Source organism: Zalophus californianus, chromosome 4, assembly GCF_009762305.2.
Source record: "Zalophus californianus isolate mZalCal1 chromosome 4, mZalCal1.pri.v2, whole genome shotgun sequence".
NCBI lineage: Eukaryota > Metazoa > Chordata > Mammalia > Carnivora > Otariidae > Zalophus > Zalophus californianus.
The window spans coordinates 136,616,146-136,642,367 of NC_045598.1; the positions used below are offsets into that span (position 1 = coordinate 136,616,146).

Consider the following 26,222-nt stretch of genomic DNA (forward strand, 5'->3'; position numbering starts at 1 on the left):
CAGTTTCCTGTTACTATGATATCAACAATTCAGGTCCCCCAAACTCTTTCATTCAGTCTCTGAGATACTTTCACTGCGTTCATAAGTTCAAAATAATTTTCATAATAATACTGATGATACTTGCCTTTTTTACTTGGCTGTCATTTGCACTAATGGTGCAGAAGCCTGGTGGGAAAAACTGCTAGCACCTCAGCACTTATCAAGTTGCAACACCAAACTCTCCTGTAACCCTGGTATTCTTCACCATCACACACTCACAGTTAATATTTTTAAAATGCTAGATTTGCCTACAGATATACTTGATGAAGCAGTAACAAATATTGTGTCAAATCTTGTCCCCTGAGGACAGATCTGTTTAACCTCTTTGTGATGAACTAGGAAGTCACATGAAGCACTTCTGCCAGGTACCAAAGTGAATAGTTGTCTCCAGTAAACTACTTGGGTGACTACTGGGGTTGAGAGCTGAACTAGCCACTTTTTCATAAGTCACCATTTTTACTTGAAAGAACAACTGACAGGCAAACTGTGGTTTTTTTCAAACTTGGATATTTGGCAGAGATTTTCTTAAAAATGAACAAAATGAGCTTGTCACTTCAAGGGAAGCAAAACCCAACTGTATCTATTGGCAATGATTAAATCTGAGCTTTCAAACAAAAGTTACAGTTTTGGAAAACTTACTATCTGCCCCTGTGAACTTGTCAGTTTCCTAATCCTTAAAGACTTTTCTGATGAGATAGGTGGTGTAACTAACATATGTGATATTGTATAATACAGTACCATTTGGAATTTTTGCATAACCCAGTGAGCAGTATCTTCCAAATGACCAATGCTTGATACTAAATGTGTGCGTGCACACACACACACACACACACACACACATATATGTATGCATATGTATATATATATGCATAAGCAAAAGGTCCATTTAAAGTACAAGACAGACAATAGATTTTAATAAAACAGAGTATGGAAAGCATATTGATAATGGTTGTAGATTCCACACTGCAAAAAAAAAAAAAAATCCACAATCATCTGAAAAGGCTATTTAAACTCTCCTAACATTTCCAACTAAAAAATCTGTGTGAGTCCAGATTTTCCTCATATACTTCAACTAAAACAGCATATTGAGACAGATTGAATGCAGAAGCAGATATGAGAAACCAGATGTCTTTTATAAAGCCAGACATTTACAAAATTAAGCCAGAGAATTGCAAAATGTAAAACAATGTCATTCTTGTCACTATTTTTTTTTTTTGCTTTGGAAATATATTTCATTTCATTAAAAATATATTATTTATGGAAACATGTAATAGGATTATTATTTACATTTTTAAGTGGATTAATAAATATTTTAAAATATTTCGGTTTTAATTTCTCATATGATAAATATTAGCAGCTATAACTACATAAACAAAAGCTCACTAGTGTTTTCAATAATTTTTGAGAATGTAATGGATATCTGAGACCAAAATGCTCCAGAAACACTAATGTAGACCAAGCCCTAAGCACATAGTAAACTACTCAGAAGCTTTTAACACACTTTTGAGAAGTTATATAATTGCATTTGTAATATAGGACAGGAAGAATTTTCCTTCTCTTTTAAACTTAAAAGAAATCATACCATTCATACTAGAGAGAAGACTTCAGTGCCTGCTGATGGCATTCTCTTCATTCTTTCTTCCAAGTCTGTGAGTCTCATTTCATGTGTCCCCATTTACAGGAGTAAAATTAGCATGTTATCTAGTCACCATTTGGCTCATGACTCAATGTCACTATAAAAATCATTTTAGCAGCTTCATACGCCCAACTTCTTTTAAGATACACATCTATGTGGAATGCTTCAACTTATTTAATATAGGAGACGTAAGTACATACTTTTCCTAGCCTCTTGCAATCTATTCAAATCTGTGAAATCTACAAGGGTAAAATCTTTTGGTTTAGTCTCAAATAATTTGTATATATGATATTTAAAAAGATAATGACATAAACAAGGGAAAGACCAACATGAATCTCAGTTTAGAAATCCATTATACAAATGAAGAATTTTTAGAATACCAATATACTGTTTCTTTTGTTAGAGTGAGAAAGTGAGATTTTTTTAAAAAGGGGGAAAAGAAAGAGCAAGCTTGTTCCTTAGTCCTGAATTTTGATTGGCTTTTTAGATATCAATATTTGGAGATTTATGGTTTAAAATTTAACCTAACTTTAAATGGTACAGTACTTAAATAATGAAATGTGTTTCTTTCTCTCTAATCAGACTGAATATTAGTATAATTTGCTTTTTTTCTCTAACTGGATACAAAAAATAAAAAACCATTTTATCTTGTTTATATCTAGTACTACCATTTTGCTTTATCTACAAAATTCTAATTATAGCAACATAAACAGGAAACTTTAGTGGAGCCCACTTTTGGTAAATTTTGCAGGTTTTATTCTAATTATTTTTATAAGGCCAGAATGTGTGCTAATTGCTACTACTCTATTAAACCTCTACCAGCTGCTGACATTAGATTTTTTTTTTAACTTTTATCATTTTTTGGTGAGTATCTATTAGACATAATCATTTGGCAATAGCGTCCCAGAATATCTAAGCAAAATTACAAAGTCATTATACAGTGGTGTATTTGGTGTCAAAGATATTTCCGGTCTCTGGTAGTCATATCACTAAACTGAAGAGCTGTGTCTGTTTAACTGAAAGAAAAAATAACATAGCTGCCATGCATGTAAAAATAACTCTTTTTTCAGCACCTAATGGGAATTCACTAAAAGAACTATAATCATGGAAAGAGAGGGGAAAAAAAAAAGAGTTCATAGCATCTATATATTTTGTCTAAAAATGTAATTGTATTCTTCCTCATTCATGTGTTTACATGTGCGCTATTTGTCAGCTATTTTTCTTTTTAGTGAAAAATAAGTCTATTGTTCAGAGAAAAAAATGTAATAAAAATGAAATACTACTTTTATGATAACTATTATTATAATAATAATTATAATGGACCATAATTGAATGCCCAGTACTCAGCACAGCAATCTAGTAACTATGTTTTGTAAGTACTTAAGGAGAGAAGTTTATAGGAATGAGCTCTTCTCACAAATGCCATTAGTGTCTTTCAAGCCAATTGAAAACCATATATACACATTTTAAAGGTGAACACAATATACACTTACATCTGTCAAAACCTTCTTTCTTATTCCATGTTCTTGTTACTTAAGAGAACACTAAGCGAAAATTCAAATTAAGTTGTTGGCTCCCCTCTTTATAAGCAGAATTACTGCCAGGATCTTTTAACGTTCCCAGATATACAAATCATAACACAGCACACATTCTTTTAATTCATATCTTGTCATGGAAAATGTCACCACTTTTATCTGTTTCAAATCTCCTTAAAACTATTAAAATCTCCTTAAAACTATTAAAAGCAAAGTGAATTAGATATTAAACCCCCACAGTCACATGTATTATTATGAGTCTATGTATAAAAATGATAATGGCAAAAAAGGGAAAACTTCTATTGCAAAATACAATGCTTTCTATGCAAAACCCATAGACCTGGGTAAGTCAGAGTTCTGTGTGTTATTTAGCAGTCACTTAGTATCTCTGAGATTTATTTTCTTCATCTGAAAATAAGGATATTTTAGCCTACTCCATAGCATTGCTATCAGATGAGAAATGATAGCGGTTGTGCTTTAAAAAAAAAAAAAAAAAGCTTGTGTTTTAAAAAGCCATAAAGAGACTGAGAGTGAGAGACAGTAACAGTGATTGTTAGACAAACTTATTCCTGTAACTCCACCTTTCCTTAACTTTTATGAGATAATATTTATTAGGTTGATATGCATGTCCAATTCTAAATCGTCAAAGTAACATAGAAATTAGATACTGTGTTGGTTAATGGTGGTAGAATAGATAATGAAAATATCTTTATAACTAATAACACTGAATTACTCCAAGGTCAAACCTTTCTTCAAACTTACAACTTACTCACAGACAGGCAAGCTGGTAAAGTAGAAAAATGAAGTGAGACTTTTAGACCTTCATTCCAGACACTTAATTAAATGTGTGAAGATGGGCAGATCATAGAATTGTCTAGTCCTCAGATTCCTCACCTGTAAAAATTTCTGGATTTTTAGGATTTGGTAATTTAGTATAAACAGGGAAGAGGGAAGTTCTCTGTGGCTACTGATGAAGGATGTAATATATTTTTTCTTCATTGTTTAGTTTTATTCAGCATACTTTTATTTAGCACTGACGGTATGCAAAGGACTCTACTAGAAATTGTATGTAACTAAAACATTAAAATGTAGTTCCTAAGACAGGAACTACATTTTCCTGACCGAACATAAGTCAGAGCTTATGTTCGGTCTAGAAGGAGAGGTACTAAAATGCTAGTTAGAATTTAAGTGCCCTATAATGCACAAATCAAGGCCCAAGTGGGAGTGCCAGCTGAAAAGACAGGGAAAAGAAGACAAAGAGAAGATGGCATTTATTTGGCTGAATTCTGAGGGCTAAGTCCATTTCAACAAGCAATTCAACAAGCAAGTTTGTTAGAGGAAGGCATTCCAGGGAGAATCACAGACTTCAGCAATAGAGCAGCAGAGAAGCTCTGGAAAAATATTTTGCATTATTCTGCAACGTACCAAGTATGAGAGTTAGGGATTGAAGTTAAAGCAACAAAAGTGGGTTCTTTCCAGATTGTGGAAAAGCTCAGCAATAATCCTGGGAAGAGCTTGCCCTGTGTTTTACAGGGAGCAAATATGAGTGACATCAAATAAAAATCAACATGACCTGGCAAGTGATTAGACATGGCTATCAAGTGAAAGAAATAAGCAAAAGTATGCTTCAACATAGTGTATTAGTAAGGCCAGTTTATTCTATGTTTTGTTGTCATCTTATTTTGTTTTATTGAGTTTGAAATGCTTATGCAAAACCAGGTGAAAATATCTATGTAGCAAGCAGTTGCCCTTGTGTGTGAGGTGCCTGTTAAAACAGTCTAAACAGGAGATGCATACTTTTGCATTATCCATTGTGAGGAATTAGAAGCCATGGATTAGATGAGTTTTTCAAGTTAGACAAGAAAGAAGAAAAAAAGGTCAAGGACTGACCTTAAATTCCTACAAAATGTTCCCTAGGAAGAGAAATCTGTGAAGAATACAAAAGTCAAATAGGATGGAACCAGGATGGTAAGGTGATAGCTGTGGTGTTTTGTTTTGTTTTGTTTTTGTTTTTTTATCAGCACCTACCATGTGCTTAACATTGTATTAGGCTCTTTGGATATGTAATCCAAATAAATTCTCATAGCTGCCTTGAGAACTAAGTATATTTATGACAATTTATAGATGAAACAATGAGTACAGAAATATTAGATATAGCATAACAACTTAATGGAAAGTCTAGGTTCAAATACAGATAGCTATAATATCTATAATACTACCTGTGATAATCTTGCCTCTGTAGCTTGCAGTATGTGCTGGGGGAGAGTTTCAAGGAGAATGTAATTGTCAATGTCATGTATTGTAGAGAGATCAAACCAGGATGGGCATTCACAAGAAATGTAATAATTAAGCAGTAACTTAATGTTAATACAAATCATTTTAGTGATCCATAAGAACGTAATCTCCATAAAACATACTACATAAAAGCCAATGGAATACAGACATTTTAAAGATTTGTTCAAGGAAAGTGAGAAAATAAAAGTAGCTGACCCTTTCTGAGAAATTTAAAAAAGGAAAGAGATGGTTGTGTAAAGATGTATGAAGGTTGAGGAAGAATATTTGGTTAAATGATTGGGTTTTTTGTTGTTGTTTTCTGGTTTTGTTTTTTTGTTTTTTTTTTTTAGTAAGAGGACTTGAACATGCTTACAGACTTATGGGAGAAATGCAGAGGAGAAAGAAGACTCAAATTATTGAGGAAAACAAATAATGAATGGAGCAAGGTCCTATAGGAGGCGACAGGAAATAGAATCAATAGCATGCCTTAGAAAGAAAGAAACCAGTTCATCTAGGAAAGAAAGAATAGTGTTTTACAGAGAAATATGTTTGAGAGAGGAAGAAATTTAAGAGAATTTGAAGCAGATGTCCTATATCTTCTCAGAGAAGGAAGATGCAAAGTCATATCTTAAGGCAGGTGGTATCTGGTTGTGTGGCCTGTAAAGCATTTGGAATCCTTCCCACAGAGAAAAGCATAAGGAAGAGTCAACTAGAGGTGAACAAAAGAATTTCTGAACAACTCAGAGTGTATACTAATAATAGAGTAAAAAATTTCTAGTTGAGCCAATTGGCACAATTTTGTGACTTTTTCTGGTAACACTAAGCTACCCAGTTAATGAGATCAGAGAAAGTGCACCATGCTGTTTTCCTAGGTGAGGCTTAGGAAGATCAAGGTGACAGTAGGTCAAAGGGCCTTCTTGATGCCAAAAAGAAGTTACATGAAATTGGTTGGCGATTGATCCAGACTGAACCTGGAGGAAGCTAAGAAAGGGTTAAAGGAATTAAAAATATAACCAGTGCGAAGAACAGATTCATTAAGAGGAAGAGGGGGAAAAAAAGAATAGGTGGTTATGGCCATGAAAGGAATCTCCAAATTCAGAATTTTAGAAATGAGATCGTTTTAAGTGATCATTGTTTTTACATCTTCACTTGAAGTGCGATTAATCATCATGCCTTTCAGCTCTCCCCTTACATATTAGAAAATGGAAGAACAGGAGGTCAAGTGATTTTCCAAAAGTCACTCCATGACTAAACCCAGGATCTTCTGAAGAGCATTTTAAAATTTTAAATAAAATAATAGCCATTAAATCATATTCCCTTAAAAAATAATGGTAGATATAGTTGAGTGAATGGAAACCAAGTTACTCATAATATAGTCACAGTAAGCATGTACATACATATATTTCCTATTTCAAAAGTGTATTATGCTATTCCTCCCTCATTCCTGTTTCAGCTTCCTCTTAAAGAAGAGAAAACATAAAAGTTTTCTCCAGATTGAATTAATAGCTCCCTCATCAATATGCATTGGGGCAACTCAGCCTAAAAGGATGTGCAACTGACTGCCATCCTAAATTGCAGTGTAGATGGCATCAAGTTATTTCAGAGTGCAAGTGTGCATGCCCATGATGATGTATAGGTTCCACCATTTTTGCTTCCCCCCTATTTCTTACACTTTGAAAAGATTCCTTTCTCTTGATTATTGATATGTTTTTAATCTTAAACTATAATAAAATGTAATTGGAATATTTAGGAATAGGAGGGAAATTATTTTAAAGTTCTGTTTAAACAAATTAATGCAACAGAAATTTATTGTTTCTTATCTTACCATCCTTCTTTTGACTTTTAGGGAAGGACATAAATTGATTTTATTTTTTTTTAAGATTTTATTTATTTATTTGACAGGGAGAGACAAAGCGAGAGAGAGAACACAAGCAGGGGGAGTGGGAGAGGGAGAAGCAGGCTTCCTGCTGAGCAGGGAGCCCGATGCAGGGCTCAATCCCAGAACACTGGGATCATGACCTGAGCCGAAGGCAGACATTAACAACTGAACCACCCAGGTGCCCCAGGAAGGACATAAATTTAAACATAGAAAAAACCAAAGATTTGTATTTGGTGGTCTTTTGTTAATACATATATCATATTTTACCTTGAAAATATTTTTTTTAGAAAACTCACTTTCATTGGCTCCTTTTTGGGGGTGGGCAGAGGGAGAGAAGAGAGACACCCTAAAGCAAGCTCCATGCCCAGCATGGAGCCCAACAAAGGGCTTGATCTTACAACCCTGAGATCATGACTTAAGCTGAAATCAAGAGTCTGACTTAACCAACTGAGCTACCCAGGCACTCCTAATTGACTCCTTTTTAAACCTGAACATTTTATTTCAAAGATTCAGTCAAGAAGGATTGTTATTCCTCTCAAGCAATGACTTAACAAAGGGGCCACAGGGAACCATCCTCCTGGACTGGGAGCAGTTATTTGGTCACTGACATTGCTTAGAATTGCTGGGGGGCACCTGGGTGGCTCAGTCAGTTAAGTATCTGCCTTTGGCTCAGGTCATGATCTCGGGGTCCTGGGATCAGCCCCTGCATCAGGGTCCCTGCCAGCGGGGAGTCTGCTTCTCCCTCTCCCTCTGCCTCTGCCTCCAACTCATGCTCGTGCACTCCCTCTCTCTCTCAAATAAATAAATTAAATTAAATTAAAAAAAGAATTGCTGGTACATGGTGATAATAAAAAGCAAACTGAATTTTGGTCCAATTTCATTATTGTTCTTAGACTCTGCAGACAATGTACTTGCATTCTGCTTATCTCTAGGATGGACCACTTCCATTCCAACCCCAACCTTGGTATGCTACTGCTCTCAAGTTCTTATCTCTGAGGTTGAAGACTGACTAAAATGATATTAGAAAAGGAGAATTTTATGACCTAATCAGGTTTCCTCAAATTATAGTATTCAGGTCAAATCTGGTCCTATTACTATGTTTCCAAATACAGTTTATTACATTTATTTAACATATTTTACTTGGACTACTTTTGCACTATAACCACAAAATTGAGTAATTGGAATAGAGACCATATAGCCCTCAAAGCCTAATTTATTTACTACCAGGCCTTTACAGAAAAAATTCGCTGACCTTTGATCAACGATTAAAGCATTACTTGCTTTGCAAACACGTCAGCAAGACAATTATTTCACATTCATATATTAGACCAGTAATTGAACAAGTGTCTTTGTTAAATGTTACCATTGACCAACATTATATTTACCTATTAGTTTTTCTTTGTTTTGTAGTCCCTGCTATGTGGATATTTGTTAGCAATGACTGATGTGGAAACTACATATGCAGATTTCATTGCTTCAGGAAGAACAGGTAGAAGAAATGCAATACATGATATCCTGGTTTCCTCTGCAAGTGGCAACAGCAATGAATTAGCCTTGAAATTAGCAGGTCTTGATATCAACAAGACAGGTGAGTTGTTTGACACACATCTCTCTGTGAACATGGGATTATTTGTAGCATTTCACTGAGGAGGATTAAAACATGAAAAACCACCTTTGAAAGTAATTTGGTAGAGTTAGAACAGTCTAAGGCAAGATGAAAGTCAAGGACTACGCCATTTTCAGTGACTTCTCTTTACAGGGTTTCCCACTCAAATGCAGAATTCTTAATTTTATTTTACTAATGCAATCAATAAAGCACATGGGTTTTAAAAAAATTCTAATCTCCATAAAAGCTCTGAAATTTCTACAGAGAATATTTAACAAAGTTGGAGCTCCTACCTTCAGTAACATTGGCCACCTATAACATTTCAATAACTATTTTGAAGGAAAAGGGTCTCTAGGTCTCTATTGAAAATGGAAGTAAAACAATTTGTTACATCAATGTCTTAGGTAAAAAGGTCTTTCAGTTTTCTTTTCATGATAGAATGGGTTTTTGGAAAATTTGTCTTATTATTGGGCTTTGTACTCTTCTTACCCAAGTACCAATGGAAAAGTAAAACAAGTTTGTAATATCAAAGTACTTCTGAGTACTTAAATGAATCCCAATAGTTCTTTCATCCATACTTTTGCAAGATTTAAAACTGGATGTATTTCCCTAACAAATCTTGTATAAAAATAACCTTTAAAAGTGAAAAAAAGGAGTTCATGATTAAGGAACCACAGTGTTGTGTACATGAAAAGCACTTACCAGTTTCTGGCTCATGGTAACCGCTCAGTACTTCTTTGCTATTAGAGTTTTTATGACAAAGCTTTCCAGTTATTGGAAAACTGAGTCAGAGTATAGGTTAATGAAACAGCTTAACAATATTACCCTAAGTACTAGGGATAGTACTTTATTCAGTGGCTAAAGGTCAGCAGGTCATAGATTGGTCTTTTCAAATTCAAATTGAAAATAAAACTTTAACATCACCACCTTGAAATATACAGACTTAACATATATTTTAGCTTTTGTTGTTTCCCTATTATTAATTACCAGAAGTTACTTATCAAAGCAGCTCTCAGAAGGGACTTAGAGAATTACTGCTATTTGGTGGCATGAGGTAAGTAAAGTTCTTCTGTAGTCTTTGAGAGTTTGCTAATTTCTTTTATAAGATTTATATTTTTATTTATATGTTAATATTCTATTTTAAATAATCTGCATTAATTTTAGACACTCCTAATATTATTAATAGAGCAGTTCCATTTCTTCTTTTTTTGTCTTCACCAAAATTGAGACTCATCAGCATCAAGACCTATCTTACACAATATATTAAATTATTATATAACAATTGAAATTGATATTTTATATTAATAAATATAAGAAAATAATTTTATATTTTATACAAATGGTATTATTAAACAATTTAAAATAATTAAAATACCTTTATGCCACCAAATGCCTTCTTTTCTAAACATTTCTACATTTTAATTGCCATTCTCCAGGCCCCTGAAAATTTTTGTTTGTCTTCAAAACCTAAAGTCCAGAGCCAGCCAAAATATAAATAATAGTAACTTTTTTATTATTCTAAGTATAAAGAACTAAAAATAGTAACTGCAATACTGACAAACATATAATGACAAATGAAATATCAATAGCTGAGTATTGTGAAGGACTTCCTCTGTAACTCATGAGTGTTTCAACTTCTTTTTAGTTTATACTCAATATTGCTGTCCCATGTTTACCTTGACTTGTTAACAAGCATCTCTTTAGCAACGGGTCTGCAATTGCAGCATTATGCTAAGCCCTGAGAAGTGTTACCAGACACCTAGAAAGTCCCAAGCCTCATGGGAGTCAAATTCCTCATCTTATATTTAAGCAGTCAGTTTCATCCTTATATATTCTGCTGTCTTATATCTGCCCTAATTTGACTTCATTCTTTTATCAAGAGCTTTTCTTATTTATCATGTTTTTGTTGCATGCGAATCTCCACACCTCAGATTCAGGCCATCTACACATCTTGGGAGGTTGTTCATTGCAGTAATAACAAAAATAGTTTATGAGCATTATGTGTGTGTGTGTGTGTGTGTGTGTGTGTATGGGTGTATATATATATATGTATAGTCATATATATATATATATATATATATATATATATATATATATATAGTCATACCCTGAGAACTCCTTTAGGAGCAGAATATATATATATTTATGTAGAACTGCTTTTAATTTCCCTAAAGTATGGTATCTGGTGAAATGTTTTGTGTATACTTGTTAAGAGTAAAGGAGAAATTGCCTTTCAACATTTTCATTTAAAGAATGGAACGGCCCACTCACCTCTATCCATTTGAATGTTGGTAACAAACAATCAGCAAACATTGATATAGTTTACGTTATTGAACATCCAAAAATATTTTGTCCACTAAGCTATATCGGTTGCTTAATAATGAACTAATACATGCAGATATATGAATCTTTGAATCAAGGATTGGCCTACAGCTTGCAAGTATTGAACTGTAGATAAAGTGACCTAATATGGGAAGAAAGCGTTGTTTAATTTCAGTGTTTGCTATGTCACAAGCTGAGATTGCTGCTGAGTATGCAATTATGAGAGTGGTTTTATTAGCATTGTGCATATGTTCTTTAAGGGCAGACCAGAGGCCATCATAACTATCTGGCAAGGGACCAATGAGCTAACATAATGTCCTTTCATCTTCCACTGTTGCTTTTAATTTAAATTAACTAAACCTCTAAAAAATCAGGTGGATTATCAACAAGTACTATAAATAATATAAAATGCAATTTTTAAATATTTCTTAAAATAAGACAGGAGTGAAACGGTAAACTTGCTTCCCATTTTTTATTTCTGCCTAAAATCACTTCTGATTTCTGCAACCTGTGAAACTATAAGTGCCATGACCTGGCCTTGAGATTTCCTAGCATAAATTATCACTAACCATTGTAAAATTGTTATTATTTTGTTTTTGAGCCATGCTGTCCCAAGTTCATAGAACCATAATTAGCCAGCCCTTGAAACACTAATTGAGGAATTGATTACCAAAAAAATACACTTGTCTCTATGAGAATTTCAGACTTTTTGAGTATTTCTGAAATTTCCAATATGATATGTTAAGAGTCAGTAAATATAGGCAATAGTTTTTTATTTTGCCTTTATCCTTTTTTTATTGTCTCTTACAGAAGGTGAAGAAGATGCACAACGGACTTCTACAGAACAAAGTGGGGAAGCCCAGGGGGAAGCAGCAAAATCTGAAAGCTAACACCCCACTTTGATAACTTCAGCAACATCTGACAATGTCTCAAATCTCCAGGCCTGGCTGGAATGAATTTGTTTCCAAGAGTGAAAAGGGGGTGGGAAAAATAGCTGTGCTGCATTGTAGGAATCTGCTCATTATCATGTTAAAAATGGGGGCAGAGGCTGTGGCTGCAGACAGACTTTTCTCTACCTCTGTCATTAGCAATGGTTGAAATCATGTGACTTGTGTTTGGATGTCATTTTTATATGGATCCTTTCACTTGACCATATGATAAAATGCTTGTAGAGAGTAGCACTGACCTAGATGATTCTTCCTGTAGCATCTGGCCCCTCACAATGTCAGAGGATTTAATTGTGTCTAATTGCAAAGGGTTGGTTGAACCCCAGAGTTTAAATATCTCTGGTCTAAGTATTCACCCAGTAAAAGAACCATCCAGAAAGCACTGTTTTTAGCATTATGTATCTGTGTGTTCCTGCTGTGTTATTTACACTGTTTTGTATTGTACAAAATAGACGCTCAGCACTGCCCCCTTCTTTGATCGCTTATGAGAAACAAAAATAATGTATGTGACTGTGAATTTTTATACCACTCATTTTTAAAAGGGCTGCCTTTTTCCTTCTCCACAGTGTGGTGGTGTACACAGGATAGATCACACTTTTTTTTAACTTAACCTTTCCCCTTGATTCACTGTTGATGAATTAAGTCTAACTAATTCATCAAGACTTTTTTGCTTTATTATAGAGGCATTTGAAAATATCCGCTAATGTGAATTTTACTTGAAATTCAGTCTGTTTGGTGTCTGCACAGACCAGAATTCAATATGCAAATTTTGTTTTATTTTCAATTGGAGAACTTTCCCCAATTAATATATTTTTTTAAGTTTTTAATTATGAGGATTTTGGAGAATCAGGATGGTGGGAAAGATAAGATAATATTAAGAACAGGAAACATTTTGTTCTTATGGAATCAAATTACTCAGTGCTATATGCTACTATTTAAATTTAGAGGACAGCTTATCTGGATGGAGCTGTAACAGATGGAAAAAATTATCTTGCAATCATGTGGACACCAATCACAAAAGTAAAGCCCTTGCATTGTGTTTTTTCATGTCTTTTTTCAGCCCTATCAGATACAAATGTTATTATGCACTTTTTAATGTTTGTAAACTTTTACTAATAATTAGTGTGAATTGCATTCTGATACAATAATAATTATCATTAGAAGCTAACAAAATCCTCATTAATACTGTTGATAGCCTCTGCTGTGTTTTGACATCTCATGATTCTTATATGGAAAGTTTCTGTGAGCTGTGTAATCCCACTGGTCAGTATTATAAAATCATTTATCAGTAGTAATAAATAAGGAACCGGTAATATGCCAATGGCTCATGGGTTACTGGACAAATAGCAGATAACAGGAAGACCCTTTACAATAAAGGACCCACTTAAATTATCCTCAAGGTCTTAGATACAGTCCCATTTGAGGTAGGTTAAGCAGCATTTCCACAGATAATCTCCATGGATATATGGGGAACTCAGCCCTAAGAAAGGTCAATCTTCCCTCATCCCCCCTTACAATACTTTCCAAATGAGTAGGATAAGGGCAAGGGTATCATTCAGTCCTCAATCATACGTTACTAGAAAAAATGTTAATAGTGTAAGTCTCTCAGAAAATAGTAAATATTAGAGTACTTCATTCTAACCAGTTAGGGTCCCAAATGCCCTATTAAAATTCAAAGAAACCCACCTATTAATAGACTCACAAGTGGGAAGAGAGGTTCCTGAGGCATTTTTAGACAATCTCTGGTAGTCCATTTAAAATATCCAACCCATAAAATCACTTTTTCAGTATCCTCATTTGCTATCCTCATAGCTTTCTTGTGAATCTAGGTAAAGTTCTCTCCATCCTTAAAGTTGTGGAATTCCAAACTGGTTACGTGATTTTGTAAAGTTTAGGACTAGTGCTGAGTGTATGTGGAGAGTTTATATTCCTATGTGATATATTATTATTAATGCATGTGGTGTCATGCTTGTCTTTGAATATATAATAGTGCTAAATTGCAAAGTCATATGGAGCTTTTGAATTATTTTGACCTCTTACTGCTACTTTGTCTGCTATATTCAAACCCAGAGGCATTCCCAAGCTAGAAGATAAAAATCTACTTTCCAAAATGTCCACATCCTACAATGTTGCTCAGCAAAAGTCCACAGTGTCTTCCAAATTGTATTGTCATATCTTTTACTTGCAAGTCAATAATGTACATGGAATTGAATTTTTAAGGACAAAAGGAAAAGGTAGAAAACTAAGGCGTTAGGTTTGAGACTATGCATTGAATGCCCACTAACCAATAACTTATGCTAATCACTTCCCAGCACATTTTCTCCCATTTAATAGTTCCTCCTCAGAGAATTTGATTAAAGAGGTAGTGTTATCCCATTTCACAGATTAAGAAATTAAGGCTCAATAAGGTATAACTTTTCCAAGTTTAAAAAGCTAATAAATGTTGAAATTAAGATTTGAACCTATCTTTGTCTTTTTCCAAGGAGCTTTCTACTGCACATGACCATAAAATTAAAGCCAATTATAGAGCATCTTTATCTGTAAGGGAACATTTAGACATGAACTGGTTCAACCTCCATATTTTATAGAGGGAAACTGAGTCTCAGAACAGGGAATTGTCTTTCTCAAGGTTACCTAGATAAGTAATGACACAGATGTGACTAGATCATAGAAAGTACACTTTGGAAAAAAAAAAAAAAGAAATTCAATTAGAATTTATTTTTTTGTGTTATACGTTCCCCCAAATATTTTTCTGTCATGAAGTCTATAAATTTGGCATGGTTCAGATTTTTTTTTATGTTCCATGCTACTCGTTTTATTTAATTAACTAGAAATATGAAAATTTCAGTTTTACTCATTTGCAATAAGTATGAACTTGTCAAATTTACCTTTTATCAATTGTAAACATCCTATGCCAATATATTGTTCTCATAATTCATAGAAATGTTTTTCCAATATATAACAGGCAGTCTTCAATTTTTAGGCAACATCCCAAGAACTGCCCATTGTAAATGCCCTACACTTGAGTTTTACTCAGACACAGTGAAGATGCACCATTTTATAAGATGAATGATGTTGCTCTTTCTCTTCAGAGAAGCAATAACGGGTAAAGAATGTAACTGCCAGGTAGCCTAGCTTCTGAGTAAAGCTTGTAGCAATAGGAAGACAATGTATAGTTATCAAGTAAACAGAGGAAAGCATCTATGACTTATGATGTCTTAATAGGCCCTAGATTGTTCTTTAATTAAAGAGTGGCAGTCTCTGAAGTCATTTGTGAGCTTGTATGACTTTTGTATTTAGTAATGTTGCATGCTCACATAATTGGTATTAAAAGTAATACATTTTTTCTGAAATGTGCACAGTCTATTAAGAGTATTTATTACACTATGTATTTGGTGCTTGAGAAAGTGCTTCGAATGAGAAAGGAGAAATTCAAAGCCTCAGCCATCCTGTGGTGGACATACCAGCATTCTGGCCTCACTTTTTCGGGGCCTTTACTCCAGTAATTTTCACCACCATTCCATAGCCCACTTCCTTGACTTCATCATCTACCAGAGTAAACTCGTAAATTAATTGTAAGCCCCACAAACACTATGCTCTTATGGTTCTTACTTGCTCATCTGCAGGGCAGTGATTTTCAATCAGAAGAAAGACCAATGTTTATCAGAATCCCCTGAAAATTTTACAACACTCCTTCCTCCACCCATATACATTCTCTCTCTTGCTCTCACACACACATACACAAACACACTTGCTCCTTGAAAACACTCCCTCTGCAACTTTGGCATCTTTCCTGCTCCCACCTTCACACTCACAACCTGAGAACCACTGATTTAGAAAAAAATGCAAAGTTTCCAGATGCACCAGCTCTGTTTATGCCACTAAAAAGCTTTAAAATGAGTCAATAACAAAATGGAGTGTTCACAAACACCCATGGTTTTACTATATTAAGGAATAACATCTTGGGATAGAAAAAAGCAGAGAGTTTAACTTCTTTTATTTTGGTGTTGCTCTCTTTTCATTATATTATTTTTATCAGATAAAGGCAGGAAAGACCAAGCAGAATCCAAGGTGGGACCCAGGAGAAAGTAAGCATCGAATAACACCCTGAGTTCAGGCAAGGTCTTAAGCAGACAGGGTAAAAGAGGATGTAGATCTTTAAGTTCATGTTTTTTGGTCACACGGATGAAACACTACACAGGGATTTGGAACAAAATGCTAGCCAGTGCAAAACAAGTTTGTATTGTCTCTGGTGTTTCTTCTTTTTGTATATTTGTTGCCTCTATGTAGGCCAGAATGTGGGGATTTGGGATCCTGGCCATCTCTCACTATAAAGTCAAAATCAACAAAACTTTCTGACTATAACTGGTTTAACTTTCTAGTTTGCACCACATCTACTTTCTGTTTATATCAAGATGGATGTTTCTGTAGCAACTCTCCTCCCAGTCTGAATCCACTGTTAACCTCCTCAGTGCTCCTGATTGCTCACTTTCTTGTTTTTCTGCCATCTCCGCCCAATGAAAACCCATCAAACCATCTGATTTCACTCTAGTTGTCTTCACAATGACTGTAAAGTTTCTAACAATGCTTATTCATTGTCTGCAACTGCATTTTAGACATGAGTACTGTACAGATTTTTGCATCATATCCCGAAGGATAGAAGAAGTTTCCCACTACTGTCTAAGATGTAGGTTTTTATCTGACATTTTTTATTTTTATTTTTTAAAAGATTTTATTTATTTATTTGAGAGAGAGAGAGATAGTGCATGAGCAGGGGAGACGGGCAGAGGGAGAGGTAGAAACAGGCACCCGACACAAGGTTCCATCCCAGGACCCTGGGATCATGACCTGAACTGAAGGCAGACGCCTAACCGACTGAGCCACCCAGGTCTCCCAAGTCATCTTTGACATTTTTAAACCATTTTCTTTCAGGAGGTCTGTTAATTATCCTTTTTTCTTTACTGACTTTACCCTTTCCTACAAATGTATTCAAGTTCTCAGTTCCACTCTTAACTTCACTACTTGTATTTCTCAAAATAGTAATCTTTGCTCTTGTTTTCATGTTTCTCCTCATTTCTTATCCTTTTGCAGTTTGACTTCCAATTAAATTTTTCTTATTACCAACAACATCTTCAGTAGTTTCTGGACTCCTAGTATTGTCACTAAAATCCCAGTCAATGTGGAAATTAAAAAATGATGATATTCCAGAGGACTCAAGCTTCTCTTAAAATAAAATTTAATGGTTCTGTAATTCTAATTGATAGTTTGCCAGGGTGTAGCTACATAATTAAGGATGGAATCTCTGTATCCCATAGATTCTCCAGGTTCACATCTTCCATCAAATATGGATGTGCCTTTTCTCTTCCACCACATTCTCCCCATAATGTTTGCTACATCCCCAGGTCCTACAGTACTCATTTCTTTATAGGGATGGTTGCACATATGTAGGTGCTAACCTGGAGCCTGGACATCCAGAGATGGGCAAGATTAGCTTGTGATGTTTTAGAGTTCTGTATTCCATTCCACTCCAGGATGACTGCCAGCAGTATCACTAGTTTCTCTCAAAGCAGCCATGTACAAGCAAAACCACTCAACTTCTTTGTACCCAGTCCCATTCTAGTTCTCTGAATTAGACCTAAGTGAGTATATCAATTCCAGTGGTCAAATATAATGGATAGTTTATGTATGTTTTACAAGCCTATCTTATGGCATTTAATCCCGTTCACCATGGAATCTTTTGAGATGCTTCCTTTACTTTCCTACCCTATCCCTCACCCCCAGGTGTATATATGTATGTATTCAATCCTTTGTTCCTTTTTTCTGGCAACTCCTCACTTTTCTTGACAAATCCCTCCTTCTCTACCACCCCACTAAGTACTGTGGTTCCCTGGGATTCTGTCTTCACTCTTCTGCAATCCCAGTGTTCACACGACCTCTTCTAGGCCAACGTCATCAATCACTTTTACTCTGATGAATCCCAGAGGTCATTCCTGACCACCGGACTTATTGGACAGCTCCATATGGATTTCCCAAAAATATCTTAAAATTCAACGTTCCAACACTAAATCCATTCCCAAAACTGCTTTTCTTCATATGCTGCAGATCTCATATAATGGAAGCACTGGTTTCTCAGCAAACTTAAATCAAAATTCTTACAGTTCTCTTAACTCTTGTTCCTCCAATTTGTTTTTCAGTCCATCAATTCTAATTATTACTTACTTCTTGAAACTTCCCACTTCTTTTTGTCTGAATTACAACACTTTAAATCATCACTTATTTAATATAATGCAATAATCTGCTCATCAGGACCTGCCTTATCTGGCATTCTCTCAACCAGATGTCTCTTTCTAACACATAAGTCTGATTGCTTCACTCCCCTAATTTAAAAAAATTCTTAAATTTAGCCAGACAAAAAACTTTTTGGTATAAGTGCCACATTTTGTTTTTATATAATGCCTTGTTCTGTGTTAGCTGTTTTCCTGTTCCTGAGATGTTCTTCTTCATGCTTGACAGCAAGTTCTCATTGGTCCTTTCAGATTGTGTCCCATTTAACCCTTTAGAGCCTTTTTGACTTGCATCCTCATTCCCAAGCCCCACCCTAGGTAATTAGCTATTCTATACTCCTTGATCCCCTAACACTTGATTTGCAAATGTATCTTGTTAGATCATAGCTATTTGTTTACATGTGTATCTCTCCAACTAGAATATGAGCTCTTTCAGGGAAAAAGCCCTGTTTTGTTCATCTCTGTCTCCTCGTTGTCTATTAAAATTCAATAAATTTGTAAATGAATGTCTGACCTGCTGAAGCTCACAAGGTAGTTAACAAACAAAATTTACACACAGATTGATTAGGGAAAAATGCAATACAGAGATAAAGTTGATAGTTGAAAATAGTAAAGCCTGTATAATACCACCTTACAGAAGGTAAAAGCTTAATTTTTTTCCAGTTTATGAAATAGTGTAACTACTTTTATTTTTTAATTTAATTTTATTTTTTTAAAAGAGGGAATGGGGAGGGGCAGAAGGAGAGAGAGAATCTTAAGCAGGTTCCACGCCCAGCAGGGAGCCTGAGCTGGCTCCATCTCACGACCCTGAGATCATGACCTGAGCCAAAATCAAGAGTCAGATGTTTAACCGACTGAGCAACCCAGGTGCCCTATTAATGTAACTATTTTTAAATTTGATTCTCAAACTGTATGCTGCACATTTACACACACACACACACACACAGAGATTTGATATGACATACAGAGATGAAATATCCAATAGGATAATGTATAAATAAATGAGCAAATTAGAGTAAGCCATCCAGCTAAACCTGGTAAAGGTATTTGGCATTCTGTAGTACAAATCCCCTTCAATTTGCCAGAATTGAGAATAGACCAAAAAGAAAAAAAAGAGAGAGAGAGAGATTATATCATAGTCTCCTAGCCTAAACAACACATTATTCAGAGAGCAAGATCTCTAAGCAGACTTGGTCCTTAAACAAGGGGACACTGAAGTTTCTAAGAATATGCTTCACAGAAATAAAATCTAATGTACTCTAATAGGCTAAAGAAATGAGAGTTTTGATAGAATATGATGAACTTCAAAATGGCAGGAATTCACAGAAAAAAAGGAGAAAATAATACAAAGGGACCAAGAGACATGTCTATACACTCAAGAAGGAAAGGGCACTGATACAGATGTACAAAACCTTAAGGTCTTTTTCCTGAATATTGTATCTTTTCGAAAACACAGAAAAATAGTAGTAATCAAATTAACACTGGAAATCTGGCAGGACTAACTAAAGAAGCATTGTGTACTTTTTGACTCTGAAACTAAGAAATAAGAGTGGCCAAGGAAATGATGTAGGTTACTCCTAACAGAACACATGTTTGCACTTTGGCTACCATGATTAATTTTACACATTTCCCTTGAGTAGGATGGTGTGACTATTATGACTCGCTTGTTGAATTTTTAAGTTTTCTTTTATCCCACATGTTCTTTAAAATCCATAAAACAATATGTAACTGTGAATTTTAAGGGCAAAAATTATGTAAAAATAGCTATAGCTAGGGAGTGACAACAAACAGAACCTACCTTCCTGGATGGTCTTAAGCAAAATCTAGTAAATCATCAATTTTATTTAGGAAATATTTGTTGGGCATTTAGTGATTTTAAGTTGCTGCGTTAGGTGCAGTGAGGAGTAAAATTAAAAAAAAAATACCACAAAAATCTTTGACTAATAGAAACTGGAATATGTGATAGTGAGCCTAAAGCTCTTCTGTCAGTATTCCCAGCCTTTTCCCAATGCCACTCCAATCCTTCATTATAAGGAATTTTCATTCAATCCCACCGTGTAATGAGAATTTCCTTTTTGCTCAGCTGATTCCCAGGACTTTGTAACAGAATTGGAAGAACAGATCTAGAAGTCCAATGCGCTCTAGACACAGCTTAGAGCAGTAAGAGGAAAAAGATTTTTTTCATGAAGAATTAATACAAAGGTTGTTCTTTGCTGAAAATAAATCAAGTAATTGTTGAAGTAGACAAAAAAAAATTAAGCTAACTCATTTAAGTCAATTTGCATAATAAAAAGCTAAGAATTAGGGAGACCATTAGAAAAGCAATGAAACTGGGGTTTCTAAAAGAAAGTTCCGGAGGGAGGGTTGACAAGAGGTTTCAATGAAGAAACAGTCAAAGAAAATTAGAATAAAAAGTATTTCTATAGGCTGTGAACTAGACTTTCTAAGAGATATATGTAAAGATTGAGAATACTTTTCAATTATCTCTGGTTTTTGGGTGAGACTTTTTTTTAATGTGACTCCATGCAAAGACAGGGCCACATGAGACCCTAAGGTTTATTAAGTATACTCATTTAATAGTAATGGCAAGACAAGTACATATATATTTATAATAAATGTCTGCATATGATGAGCAATAACAGATGAACATGGAATATCCCATGCATATGCTGGGGGAGAAATGTCTCTCAACAGGAAAGATCACGGAGAAGGATGTGATAGAATGATTCCCTGAAATATTTATTTCATTGAAGAAAAAGAGATTAGACATTCTACATAGGAAAAAATGATACAAACTGAGGTACACAGGTAGGAAAACATGGGGTCATATATTTTTTAAATAATCCCAGTTTGCTAGAGCACAGTATATGTGTTAAGTCTGAGGTGAGACACTGAGGTGTGGCTGACAAGCTCCATGAGGTCATGCAGAGGGAAGAGTGTGGGCATTAGAGCATGTCTCAGGCACACAGATCTGAAATACAGAGGGCATCCATGTCAAGGAGCCCAACATAGAATCGAAAGAATTCTGAAAGTGGGAGTTAAGTTTTTGAAGATAGGCTAAGGGCTTGGAGATGAAAGTAGGATGTATTCCAAGGTTAAGAATCCAGTGGCTGAAAAAACCAAATGTCAGAGGAAAAGCGAGAAGTTGCCGAGATGCACACAAGAGGCACAGACAGGATCCTGCCTGGCAGAGCAGCTGCTGCTGTCCTTTGTCCATGCTTTCCACTCGTGCCCTGATACACTCCTCAGTTTTATTAAAGGCACCATACTTCTCTGCTGACATGTGGTGTAAGTACAAAAGGAAGAGGTCTTTTTATATAGCACCATAGGTAGGTGACCTTTTCTTTCTCTTTTCTTTTTCTTTTTTTAAGATTTTATTTATTTATTTGACAGAGAGAGAGACACAGTGAGAGAAGGAACACAAGCAGGGCGAGTGGAAGAGGGAGAAGCAGGCTTCCCGGCGAGCAGGGAGCCCGATTCGGGGCTCTATCCAAGGACCCTGGGACCATGACTTGAGCCGAAGGCAGACGCCTAACAACTGAGCCACCCAGGCGCCCCAATAGGTGACCTTTTCTCAGGGACATAATAGCTATCAGGTTCTGAATATGCATTGGACACTTGATTAAACTGCCTCTATTTCTCACAATTACTCTAAAATATGAATATACTTCTCTCCTTATAAATGACCAACCTAAGGTGCAGAGAAGTTAAGTGGCTTGTCCAAGGTCATGCAGTTTTTGTGTTGCAAAGCCAGGACGGAAACCTATGTTCAGTTTCTCTGATGACAATTTCCCATGCTCCATCAACTACACCAGAGCTGTCCAATAGAACAACTTTACATGCCAAACATGCATTTTTACATTTTCTAGTAGCCACGTCAAAATAAGAAAGCAATAAATAACCCAATATATTGAAAAGATTGACATTAATATACAATCAATAAAAATTAATACATATTCTCTTTTTTTGGTACCAATTCTTCAAAATCCAGTGTCTGTTTTATACTGATATCTTAATTCAGGCTACCTACATTTCAAATGGTCTGGCTACCATTTGGCACATCCATACCAAAGGGCACATATCATAGGCCACAAACTATATGCCTCTGTTTTCCAAGAATTTAGCAGAGAAGGGATTCACTTTTGGGGCAAGGGGGTGTAGAGTGTGCATGTTTGGGTTTACTTCTTTCTCAATGATTCTCAACTTTGGCTTCCTGTCAGAATCACCAGGAAATTTTATTTATTTATTTATTTATTTTTATTTTTTTTTAAATTAGTTGAAAGCTTAATGGTTTTTATTTATTTATTTTTTTAAAGATTTTATTTATTTATTTGAGAGAGAGAGAATGAGAAATAGAGAGCACGAGAGGGAAGAGGGTCAGAGAGAGAAGCAGACTCCTTGCCGAGCAGGGAGCCCGATGTGGGACTCCATCCCGGGACTCCAGGATCATGACCTGAGCCGAAGGCAGTTGCTTAACCAACTGAGCCACCCAGGCGCCCCAGGAAATTTTAATCATATTAAGAACTTGGCCTCATTTCTATGGATTTTGGTTTTATTGCAGGGTAAGGCATCAACTATTTTTTAACTTTGTTGAAGTATAATAAATATTAAAAAGTGCTCATAAGTGTGCGGTTTTATGTATTTCCATAAAATGAACACACGCAGGTAACCATCATCCAGATCAAAGATCAAGGTATTCCAATACCCTAGAAGTCCTCGTCAGGTTCTCTTCTAGTCACCACCCCTGCAAAGGGCTACATCCCCTGAGACTGATAAAATGGTGAATCTCCATCTGTTCTTACAGAGCAGGCCCTGGAGTTCAGCCCAAAACTGTCACCTAATACATTAATGCTCCTGCAGGTTGCTCTTCTGCAGGGTCCTATGCTCAGGTTTCTCAGGTCAGTTTGTAGCCCCAGAAATAATAAACTCTATGCCAACTCATCTATCTTCTAGAGGATCTCTACCCAAGGAAACACAGGTCCTTCAAACTACTATATCCCCTGGTCCACGCAGGTCATCTCCACTCAGTCTTGAACCACTGGCTCTGTCTTCATTCAGCCCTTCTTAGTTGCATGATCCCAAAGATTTGGACTTCTTCCCTCCTTCCTGCACAATCCACCTATTTTCTCACCCGAGTTTTACCTCCCTCATTAGCAACAGATCACATGGACAACAGTTTTGTGAAGCCAGTAATAGAGATTTCAATTTCCTGCTGAACAGGCTTTAATATTAAGTCCCAAGTTAATGCCCTTTTCCTTTGTACTTAATTGCCCAACCTTCTGCTCCAGGCCTTCTCATTACCACACAGAGCCTCTGGTCTTATAAATTCAATTCTTTGGAAACAGAATTTTTTTCTCTCCGCTGGTCTTTTACCTGCCCCAGATCTAAGTGATTTAAAGTGCAGTTCTAAGAAAAGTTAAACTGTGTCTGCAACAGGTGTTCCCTCATGGGCTTCATCAGAAACACACACACACACACACACACACACACACACACACACACACACACACGCACACAATTAAGACATTTCCTAGCTCAAGCCAACCTGAGCAAATATAAAAGTGGATTGAATCTGTGAGTTCCATGCTACAGTAAGTCCTAAGTAAAGAACTTCTTAAAGCATTAAATATCCAGCAATATTCAGCCTGCCATTTGTCAGAATTACAATTGCTTCACAGTATTGTTTTTTTTTTTCCCCTGCTCTCAGAACACTGCCTTGCTGTACTTCCAGCCCATACAAGAATATTTTGAATGAGTCTGACTTGCAAAGACAGCATTTGCAGCTGAAAATAGCAAAACATGACCATCTGTTCTCTCCCTTCATGGTTCAATCTGACAACATCCTAACACAGTTGTCTTCCTCCTTGACTCCATTCTTCTCGGCCCACTTGCCTCATTCCAAGAGTTTCCCATTTGAACTTCTTCACTTTCACTGTTTCCATCTTCCTCTCCTCCTGCTCACATACCACTACTTTCCTCCATTTTATTGCTTCATAATTCTTACAACCCTCAAGAATACTCAATTGCTTTCCAGTCTCCATCTTCCCAAATCCAGCTTTCTCCCTTAAGCCCTCTGCCTCACACTTTCTGCACTCTACTCAGCCCTACCTAACTTATGTGGGAAAAAGAGAAAAAGGAAAGAAGTTCCATATTGAGGCTTCTAAGATCAATCTGAAGTGTGCTGGAAATATGGAAATAAACCCTAGGTATTGGGGAGGAAGAGAAGCATAAGAAAAAATGAAGGGGAAAAAGGCATAACACTGGCGGCAAGGGCAATTTTCACCTCTGTTACAATAGATTTCCACTAAGCCATTTATCAACTCTAGGAGAGGGGGTAGAGGATACCCAGTGCCACTAACTGCCACCACTACAAGTTTTGCACAAATTTGCCAAATATCAGAGAGACACCTTAATTTTTCATCTGTCCATTCACTGAAACTCCAAATGATTGATAATTTTAGGAAACACATGGAAAATATATTCAGGAGAGACTGAATTTAATAAAATTGTCTCCAAATCAAGATTCCTTACTAATTCAATGTATCATTGTTCCCAATTTACTCAACTACTCTGGGTATCAGTTTCTTGTCTGTAAAAGGAAATAATAATAGCATCTCTTAGGAACTGTGAATAATATTAAGAAGAATGTTAACAGGTTTAGGTGAGGGGCACCTGGGTGGCTCAGTCAGTTAAGCATCTGCCTTCGGCTTAGGTCATGATCCCAGGGTCCTGGTATTGAGCCCCGCATCGGGCTCCCTGCTCAGCGGGAAGCCTGCTTCTCCCTCTCCCACTGCCCCTGCTTGTGTTCCCCTTCTTGCTGTCTCTCTCTCTGTCAAATAAATAAATAAAATCTTAAAAAAAAAAGGTTGAGATTAGTTAATACGTATAAAGTACTGAGAACAGTGCTGGGCACTTAGTATAGATGTTAGCTATTAATGTTATTGTTGTTGTGTTGTTATATGAGATATACAGTCTTAGATTACTTAGAGAGCATAGTCAAATGGCTTTTACCTATTTTTTTTTAAAGATTTTACTTATTTACTTATAGAGAAAGAGGGAGCGAGAGCACACTCAAGCTGGGGTGGGAGAGGAACAAGCAGACTGCACTGAGCACGGAGCCTGATGTGGGACTCCATCTCGACCCTGAGATCATGACCTGAGCCAAAATCAAGAGTGGGATGCTTAACCAACTGAGCCACCCAGGCACCCCCTTTAACCTCTAAATGAGTAGTGCCACCTAATGGCACAAAGGTTTAACTTTTTCATTTATTGAACAAATATGAATGATTTCCTTCTATGTGGCAGGTACTTACAGGATGATAACTAAACAATGATTTAACCACAGGAATGATCTCCAGCCATGTAAAGCTCACAGACTCGTAAAGCCTGGCTTAGTTGGATCCTAGCAAATGAAATACTTAGAGCATTTCCTCTAGTCTATTGTAGGAAAGCCAAATTGTGAAGAGCAAAATTCCCATCAAGAGGAAAGAGAGACAGGGAAACCATTTCAGGACTGTCTTGGAGTCAATTCAAGTTCATCTCTGATTTTTTCTTACAACTGTTACCTTTGCAGTTTCACAATGTCAATAAATAGTAGAAGGAGACATAAGTTCTCATAACAAAATAAAATGCAAAGCCATGAGGGATTGGCACCAGGACGGGGCAGGGGGGTGGGGGGCGGCGCGGAAACCACTGGACAG

At 36.0% G+C, this 26,222-nt stretch overlaps 1 protein-coding gene across 3 annotated transcripts in view; it reads left to right on the top strand.

The window, feature by feature from the left end:
- PKIA (cAMP-dependent protein kinase inhibitor alpha) overlaps positions 1-15,591 on the top strand; it is a 92,538-nt gene extending 76,947 nt beyond the window's left edge. For 2 of the 3 annotated variants that reach the window (XM_027620535.2, XM_027620542.2), the window contains 2 exons: positions 8,774-8,951; positions 12,102-15,591. In XM_027620535.2, coding sequence (XP_027476336.1) covers positions 8,801-8,951; positions 12,102-12,181 — 231 coding nt within the window. In that variant the 5' untranslated portion in view covers positions 8,774-8,800 and the 3' untranslated portion in view covers positions 12,182-15,591. Of the gene's footprint in view, positions 1-1,728; positions 1,864-8,773; positions 8,952-12,101 lie in introns of those variants that run through there. The other variant, XM_027620528.2, reaches the window with a different exon arrangement.
- Positions 15,592-26,222: the final 10,631 nt, after the last annotated feature.